The sequence below is a fragment of the Chenopodium quinoa genome, unplaced genomic scaffold, assembly GCF_001683475.1.
Source record: "Chenopodium quinoa cultivar QQ74 unplaced genomic scaffold, ASM168347v1, whole genome shotgun sequence".
Lineage (NCBI taxonomy): Eukaryota > Viridiplantae > Streptophyta > Magnoliopsida > Caryophyllales > Amaranthaceae > Chenopodium > Chenopodium quinoa.
Window position 1 is genome coordinate 1,468,710 of NW_018743510.1, and position 19,086 is coordinate 1,487,795.

The 19,086-nt window shown below is 35.0% G+C and overlaps 2 protein-coding genes across 2 annotated transcripts; both read left to right on the plus strand.

The window, feature by feature from the left end:
* LOC110739685 (11-beta-hydroxysteroid dehydrogenase 1B-like) lies at positions 1 to 9,380 on the plus strand. Its single transcript, XM_021920141.1, has 6 exons — positions 1 to 196; positions 5,940 to 6,132; positions 8,025 to 8,110; positions 8,257 to 8,388; positions 8,484 to 8,648; positions 8,841 to 9,380. The coding sequence occupies exons 1-6, from the start codon at positions 14 to 16 to the stop codon at positions 9,129 to 9,131; spliced, it is 1,050 nt and encodes a 349-aa protein (XP_021775833.1). The 5' UTR covers positions 1 to 13; the 3' UTR covers positions 9,132 to 9,380.
* Positions 9,381 to 14,075: 4,695 nt separating this feature from the next.
* LOC110739687 (11-beta-hydroxysteroid dehydrogenase 1B-like) lies at positions 14,076 to 18,602 on the plus strand. The gene is made up of 6 exons (XM_021920143.1): positions 14,076 to 14,527; positions 15,929 to 16,121; positions 16,603 to 16,688; positions 16,794 to 16,925; positions 17,009 to 17,173; positions 17,829 to 18,602. Exons 1-6 carry the CDS (start codon positions 14,342 to 14,344, stop codon positions 18,096 to 18,098), a joined length of 1,032 nt encoding a protein of 343 aa, XP_021775835.1. The 5' UTR covers positions 14,076 to 14,341; the 3' UTR covers positions 18,099 to 18,602.
* Positions 18,603 to 19,086: the final 484 nt, after the last annotated feature.

Genomic DNA, 19,086 nt, shown 5'->3' on the forward strand with positions numbered 1-19,086 from the left:
CAAGTAATTAAAGATGAATTTGATAAACGAAATCTTGAACATAGGAGCTCCACCGTTTATATTCTTCTCCCTTTGTTTCTTTTTACCACTTTTTCAATTTCTTAAGTTCTCTGTTTCTATCTTAAGCTCAATCTACGCCGAAGATGTTGCCGGAAAAGTTGTTATCATCACCGGCGCTTCCTCCGGTATCGGTGAGGTAATTAATTCTAGTAAAATTTTTGCATGCCCCCAATTTACACTAATTTATTGTACATCGAGCCATTAATATTAGTTTTTTTCTTTTTTTCAAAAGTAACTCATATTTTCACAAAAGTGACCTATATTTATACAGAAGTGACCCTATTTTCACAAAAGTTATCCATAATCTCATTCGTTATATATTTATTTTTTCAAAAGTGACTCATATTTTCACAAAAGTAACTCATATTCTTACAAAAGTGACCCATATTCTTACAAAAGTGAGCCATATTTTCACAAAAGTTATACATTAAAATTATTTAGAACTACACATAAAAACATAGAAATATCAACAAAAACAAACAGAAAAGTTAAAAATTAAAAAATTTGGTCACAGAATTCTAAAAATGTAGCTTCAATTTTTTCGTTTGAACTAATAGGAGGAGCAATTGTCTGGTTCTTTGGAACCTTAACATTCGCCATTATAATTGAAAAGTAAAATTAAAATAGAAACTAGATGAACATAACTTTAAAAATATCCTAAAAAAAAATTAAAATAGAAAAATGGATGAACACATATCTCGAAATTGGTTGTAGAAGAAGAATTAAAGAACAAAATAACAAAATAAAGTAAGAAATTAAGATTCAATCGAAAAAAAGAACAAAACTGTAAAACAAAAGATGGAGAAATAGAGAGAGGAGAGAAAAAAAGAACACAAGAAAGAGAAAGGAAACCCAGGAGGAGAGAGAAAAATAGAAAAAAAAAAAAAGGAAACAAATATAAAACATTCGCACATACCGTCATTCAGTAATTATTGTACACCCGTTTTTTTTTAAACTTTTGTCTTAATTCTAACTCATGCTATTATCTTAATTAGTGTTGCAATTATAGTTAGGGTCAAGATTGGGTCTAGTAAGCCAGCCCTCCTAAGAACCTGCCCGCTTAAATTACAATTTGAATTATGTACATATTTATTCCTGAATTAATTATCATATTATCTCACTTTATTATAACTAGTACTTTCTTCATCTTTGTTTGTTTGGCCCAAAGGAAAAATGTGCTTTATTAAGGTTTGGACCAAAAATTTGCAAGTGGATGGATTATACTCTATATTTGTCTTTTTTACTTTTATAAATAAATGCATGCAAGTGGGGTTATTGGGTGAGGATATGTTACTATATGAGTAAATAGTGACTGGGGACCTCAATGAGGATGGGTCCCGGTTTATTAGCAAGTGGTGGGGAGGATGGGATAAAAACCATACTCGTCACGGGTGATGGGATTAGGGTGAATTTTACGTTATATCCGCCCCACCATCTACCCCGCCCCGCCCCACCCCACCCCACCCCACTTTGTATTCGCCCTTTACCCACGTACATATTTATTTTAAAAAAAAATTTATATACTTTCATACTATTTTATAATGAAAAGTTTTATTTAACAAATTTTTTATTGCAATTTATTTGGAGGCAAGGATTAGACGGGTGTAGATATCCGAGTGAGAGGTGGGGCGAGGATAGTTCTAGAGCTGTACCTGCCGAGGCAAGGATGGGGATGAATTTTGGGCCAGGCGCGAGGATGGGGATGAATTTTGGGCCAGGCGCGAGGATGGGATGAGAATGTTAAGCGGGGATGGAGATGAGAATGTTAGGCGGGAATGGGGATGGAAAGGCCAACATCCGCTGTGCATCACCCATTGACGTCCCTAAAATAGTGCAATGATGGCCCACAATGGTTTTTAAAGCTAACTACTAGGGACAGAATGAGTATCCTATCATAGAATTATGTGAAGTAGGTATATAGAATAATAGTGCAATGTTCTCCCAAGGCCACCCTCATATATTTACCGTTCCATTTTACCCCGTAGTACAACTTGTTTTGTGCAACGAAGTTACCATATACGAAGTACTAACACTTACTATTTGCACGCAAATTAAGAAACGTGAGAGTGAATGAATGGATGCATTGTTAAAAAAATATCTTTGAAATGAGAGGTGTTTAGACAAGTGAATATGTTAGAAAGGTGAATAAAGTAAGAGTAATTAAAATGGTGTAATTATTGGTAAAAGTGGTAAGATAATAAATTTTTATGTCCAAGAAATTGGAATAAAACATATTTCATTCTTTGAATATTATAGAAAAATTTTAAAATGGATTTAAGTGGACATTGTTTAGATCAAACAAGAAACTAAAACTAATTATTTCTCCAGGTGCATACTTACTACTCAGTATTTAACACTCTTCTCGTCTCAACTTATTCATAACAATTTTTTATCATCTTTTCCAATACCTTTTTTTCAACTGAAACCTAAAATTTCTCCATTATCTTTCTACTTTTTTATATTAAAAAGGAAATATCGACGCCAACGGTTTCAACTATGGCCTATTAACTTAAAGCGTACATACCTAACTTTAGGAGGTCCTTCTCAATACGATATATAACATACTCTTACCGGTTTGACTGGTAGTAGTGTTGTGCCTTGTTTCATTAGTTGTAGTTAAAAAAATAAGTTAAAAATAATAATAATAATAATTCACTACCAGTTAATACCCACCCTTTTGATTTAGGGTCCATTCTCTTCACCTTAAAATATTAATATTCAATTAAACAAATCATTAATTTAAATGTTCAACACATGACAATCTTAACAGGTGTACATGGCCATAATAAGCTATGGGTTGTTTAAAGAAGGATCCATTCAAAGTTGGTATCATCATGAGGTAATTGATAGTTAGAACCTTTTAAGAAAAATGTCTTTAGTTGGAACGAGCTTTATGTTAAGAATTCGATATATCTAACCAGCGAGCTTGTTACGAATTACATAATTGCAATTTTTGGTGTGACAATTAATTTAGGAATGGGGAGCATTACACGTGTAAAAAAGGATACATAATTCACTAAATTCCTCCTTTCCTTGTTTCATGTCAATATGGCCTGGTAAATCTTGCGACAGCAAAAATAAGCTATTTTGCAAGATCATTATGGCCTGGTACTTTTATGTAAGAGTGTGAGACTTTTAAATTCTGTCAAAAGGTGTATATCGTATAATTTGGTTTGCGCTTAGTTTTTTTTTTAAGGAAAAAAAATAAAATAATGTTAGGGTTGGTGAGTACACAGCGGAAGCGAAGATGTGTTTGATTGAGAAATATAAACTAAATTGATAATTGGCAAGATAATTAATATAAATGAACACACGATTTAATACAACAACGAACACTTTTATTCCACTATTTGAAAGTAGGAAAGTACAAGAACCCTTGAGGGTGATTATTACAAGAGAACTCTCACTATAAGAAACTCACAAAGGAGTATTATGATAGTAGTGGAATATTACAAGGAGGGAGAATATTTTGTAGAAAGGCTTGTGTTTGGTATGGCTTCTTGTGTTGTGTTCTTGTTGTTGTTATTGTTATGCCCTTGACCCATATTTATAGGTGAGGATGGAGGCTTCTAGATTTTATGGGAATTTCTCCATAATTATGGCTCTTAATCTAGAGGCTTCTACTTTTAATATTCTCTAGAATATTCTAGGAGATATTTAGGTTGTAGATAACTCTAGAAAAATCAAGTGTAATCTTCTCTTGAATTTTTAGGAAGCTTCTAGATTATACTCCATTAATATAATGAGCTTATAAAATTTGGGCCATACCCAACAATCTCCACCTTGGACCAAATTTTATCTGTGCGCTCGTCGTATGTTACTTGGACCCGTATTATGTGAGTGTTGTTGCCGAGTCCGGATTGAGTATGACGAAGCCATAATAGAAGATCCTTGTAATACATAGAGAATTCTATGTCTGATGGACTTCAATATTTCTTGAGCACCTTTGGAGACTTTGAGTGCTCCACCTTGAGCCGAAATCTTATATCCTTTTGAGTCCAGAATGCCAAGAGAAATGATATTCTTTTTCAGATCAGGAACATGATGAACAGTAGACAAAGTCCTGATCACACCGTCTTGCGTCTTGATCCGTACGGAGCCAACACCACGAACTTTGCAATGATAATCGTTACCCATTGTAACAGTTTTATTCTTCACCGGTTGATAGTCGGTAAAGTGAGACTTTTGAGAACAAATATGGTTGGCAGAACCCGAATCAAGTACCCATTCAGAATTCTTATTTCTTCTTGGTGAAGTAGCTAAGAGAACTTCATCATCGGACTCTATTTCTCCAAAACCGGCTTCTACCGTCTCTTTCGGCTTTTCCTCATGCTCTTTCTTTTCGAGCTTTTTATTTGCAAACCAACATTCTTCAACTGTGTGCCCAAGTTTCTTGCAAAACTTGCAAGATTTTCCGGATTTGTGTACATTAAATTTGGACTTCTTATTGGTACTTTTACTACCGTGTGATCTCCCTTTTATATTTAAACCTTCGGCATTTTCATTAGAATGAACTTCAAGGTCAAATTTTTCTTTTGAGAGTAAGTGAGATTTAACATCCTCAAAAGAAAGAGTATCACTATTGCCATAAAGCATAATTTCCTTGAAGTGTTTATACGAAGGTGGTAGGGAGACAATTAATAACACGGCCTTATCCTCATCTTCGATTTTAACATCTAAATTTTCAAGATCAATTATAATTGAATTAAATTCATCGAGATGAGTTTGAATGGAAGTACCTTCGGCCATTCGAATTGTATAAAGCCTTTCTTTAAGTCGAAGCTTGTTAGCGAGGCTTTTAGTCATATATAGTGACTCTAACTTCAGCCATAGGCCGGCTGCTGTGTCTTCATGGACAACCTCGCGCAGTACCTCCTTGGTTAAACATAGTTGGATTGCCGAGAGGGCTTTTTCGTCCAACTCTTGCCATTGCTCGTCTGTCATTGACTCTGGTTTTTTAGCTTTTCCATCCAAAGCCTTCTTTAATCCGCTCTGTACTAGAATGGCTTTCATCTGGACTTTCAAGATACTGAAATTAATCTTGCCGTCAAATTTCTCAATCTCGAACTTCGTGATCGAAGACATCTTTAATGTGTAAACACTCTAATCAACCTTTGGCTCGGATACCACTTGTTAGGGTTGGTGAGTGCACAGCGGAAGCGAAGATGTGTTTGATTGAGAAATATAAACTAAATTGATAATTGGCAAGATAATTAATATAAATGAACACACGATTTTATACAACAACGAGCACTTTTATTCCACTATTTGAAAGTAGGAGAGTACAAGAACCCTTGAGGGTGATTATTACAAGAGAACTCTCACTATAAGAAACTCACAAAGGAGTATTATGATAGTAGTGGAATATTACAAGGAGGGAGAATATTTTGTAGAAAGGCTTGTGTTTGGTATGGCTTCTTGTGTTGTGTTCTTGTTGTTGTTATTGTTATGCCCTTGACCCATATTTATAGGTGAGGATGGAGGCTTCTAGATTTTATGGGAATTTCTCCATAATAATGGCTCTTAATCTAGAGGTTTCTACTTTTAATATTCTCTAGAATATTCTAGGAGATATTAAGGTTGTAGATAACTCTAGAAAAATCAAGTGTAATCTTCTCTTGATTTTTCCGGAAGCTTCTAGATTACACTCCATTAATATAATGGGCTTATAAAATTTGGGTCATACCCAACAAATAAAAAACCTTAATCATATTGTGATCAGATTTGGAAAAAAAAAAGAAAAGAAAAAGAAAAAAACAACCACAAAATTTGGATTCATCATTTAATCGTTATCATTTCAATTGGTTAATTTATCTTTAAATATTTTTTTGGGTGAGTTATTGTTGCCATTTAACATTTAATTTACATGGTATGAGCAGCAATTGGCATATGAATATGCAAGAAGAGGAGCATGCCTAGTGCTAGCAGCGAGAAGGGAACAAAGCCTCCGAGATGTGGCTTATATGTGCCTTGAGCTTGGTTCACCAGATTCCATCACAGTTACTGCCGATGTTTCAATTGTTGATGATTGCAAACGAATTGTTGATTCCACCATATCACACTTCGGAAGGGGTAAGTTGCACTAGCTTTTAATGCTTTATATATATCTTACACTCCTAGTCACCAGATCGAGGCAATAATATATATTCTCAATAGGCCTGGTTGTCAAAGGGTGGCTCTAATATAGGAACTCGATAGATACATATTTGGATAAATATTTATTGAACTAAACCAAGGCTACACCCCCTCTCCTCTCTCCTCTATTCTCTCTAAAAAAAACCTAGCCTCCATTCTTGATTTTTGAAGGGGCTTCTATCGGTTTTACTGATGGAAAATCCCAACCTTTGTTTCTTTACACTTTTTTGTTTGTTTTTTTGGTTTATAATAATGATTTCTCCCTCAAAAGAAAGGTTTTTCGATCTCCTTCGAAAGACAAGGTTTTTCGATCTCCTTCAAAAGACAAGGTTTTTCTCCTCTTTTTAAGGGGGAATTTCTTTTGCTTAAAATCTGGGATAATAGATCTGATGAATTGCCATGGAATTGTTTCGTTGGTGAAAAATTATGCGGGGTCACAAAGGTTTTCAATTTTTTGGATACGGTTAGATAAATCCGATGGAAATCATTCTCACTACAAGAAAACGTTAGATTGTCTCTCCAACAAGGCTGTATTTTCCAGCGATATAAGCGCGAAATGTTCCACATTACAAGATCTGCTTAACGATCGTAGTTTTTATGGAAGAAATTTTTATTTGATTCAAATTATGTATTATTATGTATTTGTTAAATTCGATTATCGTTGTATGTGTCGTATGACTTTTTATTAATGGATTAATTTTACTATTCAAAAAAAAAAAAAAAACCAAGGCTACACCCATGGACAATCTGATCATACACAAGCCCTACATGTTTACATCCTAAAAACAATTGGTAACAATTTGGAGTAGTACACACCAAACTTATAAAGTTATGCTACCTCGATCTCCTTCAATGTATGTAGGACTATTATTCCTACCTGACATATGTATTACTTCCTTTGTTCCACATTTCATGACATGTTTTAACTTTTGATACTATTCACTAACTTTGCTTTGACTAACATTTGTAATTTATAGGTATAAAAAATAGTCATGTGAAATCTTGTTAGATTCATTTCAATGTGTACTTAATTAAAAGGATTTTTTTGACAATTACCACCTACAATTGGTGCTTTTAGCAATTACCACCTAAAGTTCTTTTTTTTTTTTTTTTGAGTTTTACCACCTACTATTTTTTAAAACATCAAAACTTCCCATTTACTTGGCTCTCTAACTCAAATGTGACGTCATGTGGGGCCTACTAACTACCTCCCCACCCTTTTGCCCTCCCTTTCTTTCTTTCTCTCTCAATTTCTCATTCCCCTATATTTTTAACTCCTCTCAAAATTGGGAAAAAATTTCAAATCATGAAATAATTAACATGAATATGTAATTTAATTTGAAGTTTTTCCCCAATTTTGAGAGGTAGGGAAATGAGAAATTGAGAGAGAAAGAAAGAAAATGAGGGAAATAGGGTGAGAAGGTAATTAGTGGGCCCCACATGACATCACGCTTCAGTTCAGAGCCAAGTATGTGGGAAGTTTTGATGTTTTAAAAAATAGTAGGTGGTAAAATTTAAAAAAAAAATAAAGAATTGTATGTGGTAGTTCCTAAAACATCAACAATTGTAGGTGGTAATTGTCAAAAAATCCTAATTAAAATTCAATTTTTAGTATTTTTTTTACAATAATATAATTGAAGATATTTTCGATTGAACTTTTGCGTGATAAAAGAAACCTTGTCATCTAATTTGAAACGGAGGAAGTATTACCTTAACCTTTTTTCATTATCTATTGTTATAGAAGTTCATTGTAATCTTTTTTCTAAAGAAAAGATGGCCTAAGATTTCAATTTATTGTGTTGATGATATGTTGATTTGGTAAATTGAAGTGGACCATCTGGTGAATAATGCTGGCATTACATCAATTAGCATGATCGAAGATTATGAAGACATCATTATCCCAACATCCATCATGGTAGGTTCTTTCTTTTAGTACGACATCCATTTTTCTTTTTACCGTGTTAATTTGAAATATACGGAGTATGACATTAGTCATTTAGTTCTCTCCGATATATGGCTAGCTATTTTAATATAACTAGTATATATTTTCACTATTTGCAGGATATCAATTTTTGGGGTGCTGTATATGTAACTCATTTTGCGATTCCACACCTTAGAAAAACTGAGGGAAAGATCATTGTCATGTCTTCCTCGGCTGCTAGGTTACCAACCCCACGAATGAGTATTTACAATGTATGAATTATCTACGTCAAAAATTACTTGGTTATAAGTTTTGAGTAATGATATAGCAGGTTATATATTTATATACATGTATTTGCCTATTTCAGGCAAGCAAAGCAGCAATGATAGCCTTCTATGAGACATTAAGGGTAGAGCTCGGGTCAGATATTCAAATAACTATAGCAACTCCTGGATTTGTAGAGTCTGAAATGACAAAAGGGAAGCACCTTGCACCCGAAGGTTTGATGAATGTGGATGTGAACTTGAGAGATGTAAGATTTTATTGATCTTATTTCTAATTTGTTATTATCAGTAGTAATCAATTCCAACTATTGATTTAATCATTTAGAATAAAGGAAATTTTCCTTAAATCCCCTTAACATGTTAACAAAAAAATTTTACTGGGAAATAATACTTAGTAAACTTTTTCTTATGTCAATAACCTTGTGATTAATCAATCATAGGTGCAAGTAAGTGCATTACCAATAATCACGGGACAAAGGTGCGCGAAGGCCATAATAAACAGTGCATGTAGGGGTGATAGATATGTGACGGAACCAACATGGTATAAGGTATTCAGCTGGTGGAAAGCATTTACTCCGGAGCTCCTGGACTGGTTTTTCTCCGCGTTCTATCTTATCAAGATTGGTGATTCATCCTTTAATTCATTAAGCAAGATGATATTGGATCTCCCTGGGTTAAGGGCTATGGTTTATCCATCTTCGGTCTACTCACCCGGAGTCAAAACCAAGTAATATGTTGCTCTTGTAATGTTTGTTGTGTCTTAATCGTCTAGCTAGATAGCCAAAAACATAAAATTGTTAGTTCTTTCATCATGGACTTGCAATAATTATACCTTTTATTACATAGTAGAAAATATATATTATGTATTGGGCTAGTTTATATTACGTGGTTCATTGGATGTCCTACTAATGCAAGTTATTACTCTAGGAAATTATATTATGTACCATAAGCTCATATATAAAGTACTAGCTATTCTTGTTCTTCTCCGCCGGGAATGCGACTTTTTGGCCAAAAAGTAGGCTTAAGGTGGTGTTTTGCATGATATTTTAATTGAAGTTACTAGTTGAGGAATATATAAGGTACTAGCTTGTTGGGCTTGAGAAGTGTGGAGAATGATTCAAGAAGGCAAGGGGGTGCACAGCTTTAGAGTTAAGCTGTGGATTGATTGTTTGGTGCAAAGCAACAATGAAGGGCAAGGGCTGACTTCAAATGAGCATATTTCAAGATCTAGAAATGATATTGAGATAATTCAAGTTGGAGGTGATAGCTCATCTCAAGAGCTTTCCAACTATTGGTCATAAGCTCGATTTGGTCAAGATTCGAGGAAGTTATGGCCATTTTAAGAAGATATGTTTGCGTAGTGCGGGAGTTTGGCCGAACTTTTGAAAAGTTCGATCGAACCATTTGAAGAAATAGAGCTGTTGTTACTGATTGCCTTGTTCGACCGAACATTTGGTCGGTTCGACCGAACCTCCCTTGGTTCAGTCGAACAGGGGGTAGGTTCGGTCGAACCTCTTGCGTGCCCCTGTTTCTACGGTTTTGCGACTTAAGTGACGTGGCTTATTTAGGACCGTAGGATTGTTTAATTTTGCCTTGCACTATATATACTCATGTTTTGTCATTGTTAGAGTAGATAGGATGAAGGGAAAAATGTAGAGAGAAAAAACCATAATGTAAAACCCAAAATACTTAGGCATGCTTGGATTGGGAGAGATGTATTATTAGGGTAATAAAAGTCAAACTAAGCAAAATGAAAGTGAAAATAGGAAATGAGGAGATAGTGATGGTGTGATTGTAAGGAAAATTATGTAGTAATGGTGTGGTATGAGGTGAAGAAAGAGAAACTAATACCCTCATTTTGGGGGTAATAGTTGTTTGGGGGTTTTTTATGTGTCCTACGGGAGAGTTACAATTTCCTAGTATGCTCCTTCCTTTGCCTGTACCTGCACAAGTAACGGAAAACTCCGGCTGGGGCTGGGGTGTTCCGCCTCCGAAGATTAAGTTAGTATCTTTCTTAATGAGGAAATAAGACAATAAATGCTTCTCGATTTGAGAGCGTTTGCAAGGGGATTTGTGTTTGGTTGGTGTTTTGAAAATGATTCGATCCCTATAAATGAGGTCTGCCCTTACTATTTATAGTAGGGGAAAGCTGTACCTCAATTAGGGTACAATGGCACATGTTGCAATGGGATTGAGCCTTTGCTGACCGTTGCAAACTTTACACGTGGCAAGCCTTTATTGGGCCACGTGTCTTAGGGGTATTTTTACCCTAAACAATAGTTACACTAGAGGGAGGATGGGTAACTATTACCCTCATTATGAGGGTCTTCCATCTCTCTCTTTTCCTCATGGCGCAATTACTTTATTTCATTTGTAAACACCATGCCTCCTTCAACAACACCTCTAATTGCTTATGTTTTTTCAAGTTTGACTTTTATTACCCCCTTAATATATTACCCCCAATCCAAGCAAGGCCTTAGGGTTTGAGTGTTTGAGAGGGTGAGTTTGAGGTGGGAGTTTTCATGGTGAATTGAAAGCTTGTAATCTACATTGTTCTTCATCAAAGTATTACTCTATAGTGGATTAGTGGTTTTTTTCTCCCGGTTCTTGGATTTTCCACGGTAAATTCTCCTTGTCTCGTTTATTACTTGTTTTCCCCTCTTCATTATTGTTAAATTAGTTAGCACATTCGTTAATCCTTTCATAAGCTACCATACAAAATCAAGTAAAAACAAACTACTTTTTGACAATTTTGCCATATATGAATGGTATAATATTGTTGAGATAAGTCATTAAATTGCCAATTTAAGCTACGAATTGTTGACATAAGCAATAAAAAAAATCGATATTAGTTGGTGTAAGCTATTAAATTGCTGATGTAGGTTACTAAATTGTTAAGATATATAAGCAATTGAAACGTCATTACAACTTACAAGTTATAAAATTTTGGGAAATTATTATTGGTGCACCTCTGGTATGGACTTTTTTCATTGATATATTCTTAACTTTTTGTTTTTTCACTGGTACACCTGTGGTTTAATTTTTTTCCAACTGTGACTAACACCATTAATAACTAGCAAATTAAGTTAATTAATGAAGGAAAAAACTATATATAATACCCATTTTAAACATCTAATGTCTTAATATGTGTGTCGAAAATTGTTCGATTAAGGTTTTTGGGGTTATTTTTAACCCTTTTGGGTCCAAAATGACCTTGAAATTAGCAAAAAAAAAAAAAATAATGCAAATGTCTCATATGCGTGTCAAGAAATGTTTCGGTTTGCGTGTCAGTATATTTTGCGTGCTAATAACACTATTAGAAAAGGGCCAATTTCCGACGGAATCGTTACGACGGACTGAAATTCCCTTGGAAAATTTGAATTTTCCGACAGAAATTGGATCTGACGGAAAATTCCGCCGAAAAATATTAGTTCCAACGGAAAATCCCTCAGAAATATTCCGACGGATTTTTTTTCCCTCGGAATTTACTGCTTCCGACAGAAAATTCCCTCGGAAAATTGTTTCCGACGGAAATTTCCGTCGGAAGCTGTCAATTAAAAATTTCCGTCGGAAGCTGGAAATTTCCGACGGAATTTTAAGCTTTTCCGACGGATTTACTAATTAAAAAAAAAAGAAAGAAAAAAACCAATTAAAACCCGGAACCCTAACTTCCCCTCCCCTCTCATTTCTCTTTTCTCTCTCCTCTTTCCGCCTCTTTCCTCTTTCTCTTTCCTCTTCTCTTCCTCTCCTCCTTCATTCTCTTCTCTGTTCTCCTTCTTTGTTCTTCGTTCATCCTCTTTCTCCTTCATTCTCTGTCTCCTTCTTCCTCTTTACTCTTTTCCTTTTTCGTTTTTTTTTTTCGTTCTCCTTCGTCCTCTTTCCCTTTTTCGTTTTTTTTTTTCGTTCTCCTTCATCCTCTTTCCCTTTTTCGTTTTTTTCGTTTCATTCATTTAATTTTCGTTTTCTTTTTCGTTTTCTTTTTTGTTTGCCTTCATTTTCGTTAATTGTGGGCTGGTGGTCGTCAACAATTATGGTGTTTATGGTCAAATTCGACCATAAAAATTCCAGATCTGGAGTTTTTGTGGTCGAATTTAACCATATAATCCCAAATTCAAGGTTTTGGAGGTGGAAATGAGGTATGTCTTCGTTTTGTTTCTAATAATTTGCTTTGTTTTATTTATTTATTTATTATTGTGGGTTAATTTCGATTGTGTGGTTTTTTGATTTCGTTGTTTAATTTGAGTACATTTTTGTTGATTTATTTTTGCTTGGTTTTTTTTTTTGGGTGAATTTTGTGGGTTTTTTTTGTGGTGGCTGGTGGCGGTAGGTGGTTTACGAGGTGGATCTGGGTGGTTTACGGTGGTGGTAGGTGGTTTATTTATTGTGGTATGTGTGTTTATGGGTTGGTGGAGGGGGTTGGTTGGGGTGGGTAGGGGGCAGTGATATGCGTGGGTAGGGGTGGGCTGGTGGTGTGGGTTGGTGGTTGGGGTTGGTTAGGGTGGTGAGCAGAGGGGTGTGGGCTGGTGGTGTGGGTTGGTGGTGGGGGTTGGTTGGGGTGGTAAGCAGGGCTGTGGGCTGGTGATGTGGGTTAATGGCGGGCTGGTTTTTTTTTATTTAATATTCCGACGGAATTTTCCGTCGGAATATACCCCCACCGATGGAAAATTCCGTCGGAACATCTCCCCCACCGACGGAAATTTTCGTCGGAACCTTGCGACGGATTTTCACTAAAAGTCAACAAAAGCGCCGACAGAAAAAAATTCCGTCGGAAAGGTCTCTTCCGACAGAATTTCCGACGGAATATCGCGAAATTCCTACAAAAGGTCGACAACGCTTTCCGACGGAATTCCGTCGGAAATCAGGGTTTTCCGACGGATTTTTTCCGTCGTTGATTGACTGTTTTCTAGTAGTGTAATGGTTCAGTTAAGGTTTTAGGAGTCATTTTGGCCTTTTATGGGCCTAAATCGAGCTCAAAATTGGCAAAAAAAAAAAAGAACGAAAAATGCCATGTTTTACCTATTAATAATGTATCGATTTACGTGCTACTATTTTGCTCTGAAAAAATTGTTCAGCCAAAGTTCAACGGTCATTTTGGCCCTTAAGAATCCAAATTGAGGGCAAAGCAAACAAATTAAATGTCCGAGCAATATTCTTTACTAGCACGGAAAACGAAATATTTCATGACACATAAAACGAGGCATTTCTGTTATTTTTTGGCCAATTGCGAGCTTGGTTTAGACCCATAAAGGACCAAAAAGACTCCTAAAACCTTAACTGAGCAATTATTAACACGCAAAAAAAATACCGATACGTAAACCGAGACATTTTTTGACGCACATACGAGACGCTTGCGTTATTTTTTTGCTAATTTTGAGATTAATTTGGACTCTTAAGGGCTAAAATGACCTCAAAAACCTTAACCGAACACTTTTCGTCATGCAAATCAAGATATTAGATGTTTAAAAAGGGTAAAGTAGTCTTTTCCTTAATTAGTTAATTTAATTTACTAGTTAAGTCACGGTTGGGAAAAAAACTAAGCCACGAGTGTACTAGTGAGAAGGCAAAAAGTTGAAAGTGTATCAATGAAAAAAGTCAATATAATTTTGATAGAAGTCACTATATTGCCGATCTTAAGCTACAAAATTGTTCAGTAAGCAATGACTTTATCGATATAATCATATAAGTTATTGGTATAAGTTACTAGATTTGCTACAATAAATTAGATTAGGTTCACAATGAATCCAATCTCACAAAACAACGCCACAAACCACAAACGTGGCTAATATTTTGTAAAGGTGGTCTAAATTGTTGCCACATCACAACATATTGGAAATTGGAGTGAGTTTACACCTTTCATACCAAAGTTAGTATAGTAAATCAAATAATCACACCCGCCTTTGATCCCTTTCTTTCACTTACACACAGGACAAGAAAAATAGCAATGAACAATCTGGTAAATCAGATTCTAGACGTTGCTACTTCATCCATAGCTTTCATAACTTTAATCTTTATTCTTCCACCTTTCTTGTGTTTGAGGTTCTTTCTCTCAAGTCTGAATTCCATCTTTAGCGAAAATGTGTCCGGAAAAGTTGTGCTCATTACCGGAGCATCCTCTGGTATCGGCGAGGTTTGTCTATCTTGTGTCCATGTTTGTTGTCACCATAGTTCCTCTCGTTTATACATGCAACATGTTGACTTTAGCACTATTTATAAGCAATATTTATTACTCCCTCCGTCTCATAATATAATGTCTATTTGGGTTTTTACGCTAAGAATTAAGAAAGTTGTAAATCCTTAAAACTAATGATTAGAAGTACATATATGCATGTGGGGTTAGAGAGAGATAGAGAGAAAGTAAAGGTAGTTGAGAATAATTAGTGTTGGAAATTGATGTTAAAAGTAAAAAAATAAGAAAAAGAAGATAACTCATAAAAAAAAAAAAAGTAATACATAATGCCAAAAAGTGCAACCTTTAAATAGAAAAAGGTATTGTATTTTGGTTTACCTAAAAAGAAAAAGAGGCATTGTATTATGAGACGGAAGGAGTATTTTATTATTATAACAGTTAGAGTTGGGCATTTTCCAAATTAAAAATTTATCTGTTAGGTAAAAACTATATGAGGTATACAAAAAATTAATATTGTGAAAGTATATATGGAGATAAATTTAATAAGACTCCACTTAATTATATTTTTCTTTACCTTTCCATTACTATGCATAGTCAATGAATAGTGTGTGAATAGTAGAAAAACATAATTGTTGTTATAATTAAAATGTCAAATATTTAAGCATATAGCATGAGAGATTCATTTTACATGACTGTATTGAAGATCGTGAAAATTTCAATAAAACAATCTTTTAAAGTAAGATGAAGTATAAAACAAAATCTACTTGCATCTAGGCACAATAATATGGTAAATCACAAATAGCAAAAACCAACGCCATATTTGTGATGTCATAAATCATGGAAATGATAATGGAGTTGTATGTAATTTTGTTATGATTTCTTATGTTCATCACCATGTCAATGGAAATCAATCTCCAAACATGTGGTTTCGTGCATAAATTTTCATTACCGCACAATACCACATATAAAATGATAATGGATGGTAACGAAAATTTGTGAAGAAAATGAGGCATATGAGGAGATAGAAGCACTAACCTGTATTTGTTTCAAAAAAAAAAAAAAAAAAAAAAAAAAAAAAAAAAAAAAAAAAAAAAAAAAAAACTAACCTGTATATTGCCATGAATTTTCTCCCATAACTTGCTAAAAAAAATCATTACCTCTACCACTATAAAATATCAAACGGATCTTTTGGACAATGCTAATGTTCATGTAATTCTAGACGGTATATAAATAAGAATAAATTTTCATGTTATTCTATCAATGGCATTGTTATCCCAATACTATTTTTTTTTGGGCAAAGTAAAGTTGATCTGTAGTATTGTAATGGAAATACTTTGTATTCGTTGCCACTACCACTTCATTCTCTCACAGATGATATTTGACTTGTTTTGATCCTCAAAGCATCTTACATATGAGTATGCAAGGAGAGGAGCCAGATTAGCCCTTGTAGCAAGACGGTGGCAACGTCTCCTAAATGTTGCTGAAGTCAGCCGTTATCTCGGTGCACCTGATGTTCTTGTCATCTGTGCAGATGTTAGCAAAGTTGAAGATTCTAAGCATTTCATCAATGAAACAGTGAATCATTTTGGTAGATGTAAGTAAAGTTTATGCTTGAGGCTTTGCATTGAGTATATGGGTATATGCATAACATATATTGAATTTACCACAGAATGAATTAGTGCATCAGAAATATAACTACAAGATTTTTTACATGTATGCTACACAACAGTATCATAACCAAAATAATTAGTACAGAACAGATATCATCCTACATTCAAACACTAAATGCAAAAAATAATACTTAAACCACAATATTATTTACTCCCCAATTGATCAGGATACCTCTCCCAGCTCCCCTGGGCTTTAAGTTGAGCATCCACATTACACCACAATATTATGATACAATCGAAACATGGAAAAGTCTATTGATGAATCTTCAATCATTTCATAATATATACCAAAAAGTAGTTCTATACAAAGCCATTATGGCAGGGCGGGGGAGGGAATCATAGCAAACAAACAGTTGAACAATTTGTAATTAACAATTTGTCTTGCATTCACGCACCCTGCAATAGTGGACCATTTGGTGAACAATGCTGGAATTTCCACAATGAGCATGTTAGAGGAATTCCCTGACATAACCAATGCTGCACCTGTGATGGTAAATCTTATTTATTAACACTTTTCAGCTTCTGCGTACTGGTTTAACCCTTGAATTAAGCCGACACAGCTTATTAATGACTAACCATCCTGGAGAGCTTTTCAGGAAACAAACTTCTGGGGTTCAGTGTATAGTACCCACTTTGCAATTCCACATCTAAAAACAAGCAGAGGCAAGATAATAGTTACTGCCTCGTCTGGCGCATGGTTGACTGTACCACGAATGGCTTTCTACTCTGTGAACATCTCATCATACTTGATAATACCGATTCTTTGTTGCTTCATTATTTCATCTCACTTGTTCACCTATGGCCCTTACAGGCAAGTAAAGCTGCAGTAATAAGCTTCTTCGAGACATTGAGAGTTGAGCTTGGAGGAGACATAGGGATTACAATTGTAACTCCTGGGCTGATTGAATCAGAATTGACCAAAGGAAAGATCCTCTCAAAGGAAGGCAAAATGGTACTTGATCAAGATATGAGAGATGTAAGTGTGCCACGTATCTTTTCAAAAATAAGATAATGATACTATGTTCAATTACAAGCATATACCATGACGTCCATCATATAGAGCATAAGACGTACCTTCTATGCAATAAATTCTTTGATTCATGTTGCCTGCAAAATATATACAGAGACACGTGGTGTTAATAAAATATTTAATAAAACATAGAATGTAAACTAGAGATACCACAACAACTAATCAAGCTCATTAAAAAAAATACTGTGAAATTTATGACGGCCTACTAAATTCTTAGTAAACAAAATTTATACTTCACACTAAGAAATTTGATTAAACAGCCTACATTTAACTCAATCAACTGATGGATGTCTAATAAGAACTTCTGAAAAGTAATCACAATTTCATCTAACAAAAAGTGCAGTAAGACAGTCTTGAGAGCTGATGAATATGGTGTAGATAATAATTAAATTTCTATTATGCAGTTGGTGAAATTCTCTAATATAACCAACCTTTTCAAAGTGTAAACAAAAAGTGGAAACACATGATGTTTACATCATAGGTAGCAGAGAGTTCTCCACAAAACTGCATATAAACCAATCTTTTCAAAGTGTTAACATCATATGTTTACAGCACAATTACTGAATTGAGTCATCTGCTGCTTTATCATACTTTATGCCAGGTAGAAATTAGTGCAGTCCCGGTAACATCAGCGGAGAGATGTGCAAAGGATATTGTAGATAATGCTTGCCGTGGTGACAGATATTTGACAGTACCATCATGGATGAGGGTAACAATCCTATGGAAGGTATTTCTACCCGAAGTACTAGAGTGGAGCAACCGCATGTTGTTAGTGGCTGGACCTGAAAGACCGCCAACAGAAGCGCCTAGCAAGAAAATCCTGGATCTTACTGGAATTCAAGAAGTCATGTATCCACCTTCAATCCAATAATCAAAGTCCATAGTTGTCACCAGATGTGACAATTGCATATGTAGAATTAACACCAAATCTTATGTAGGAATGCACTAATGCACTGTTGAGACTTGAGAAATTAACGGCTCCCTTGGCAAAATTACCAATACATATGTTCTAAGACAAACACTATACATTAGCCATGGAATACCATTTCCCTAGTCTAGCAGTCCATATCTCCAAGATATAATAAAAAAATCTTAACAGCAAATAACTGCATCTAACTCTAGCTGACTGAATTTGGTTGCTCATACAACCAAATGTACTTCGCCATGGCATATGGATTCCACTTGGTTTATAGATCTGCATACCACCAAGAGTAATTCACCTTGGTTTATAGATCCGCATAGCCCCCCCATAGTCCAATCCCACAAATATTTCCTAGTAACTGCAACAATGCTGATACGAACTTATCTAAAGACTTTGATGATACTAGCCCAGCAAGTATGCAAAATCATCATACATTTTACCCGGGGGGGGGGGGGGGTTTGATTCATCAAAACCATTTTTTTAAGGGGAAAGTCATCATACCCAAATTGGGGAGCTTTGCTATACCAATCTTTGGAATGTGTGACAATGCATGATAGCATTTCTTGTCAGCAAACAACTTTATAATCTTTCAACGGGAATTAAACAGCTAATAGGTTATATAACTCGTACTAGGAAGAATTCTCGCAAATGGATGTGGAATATGAGTTTAAATGTACATGTACCTCTATAGATCTCCAAAAGTGGAGATTGCTTGGTTGTGAACATGCTATCTTGAAGGAGACAACGATGCTGAGACCTTTGGACTTCAGTATATTACCAAACAGAAGAGAAAACCTTTCATCCACCAAAATTGACCAAATCAAATTCCGCCATGCTCCAAAAGTGGATTACTGTAGAATAGAAAGTAGATACTGCAAAGCTAACTTCTGCCTTTCAGATAATGTCATTGTTCAGCATCATACTTGCAAAAGGCAGT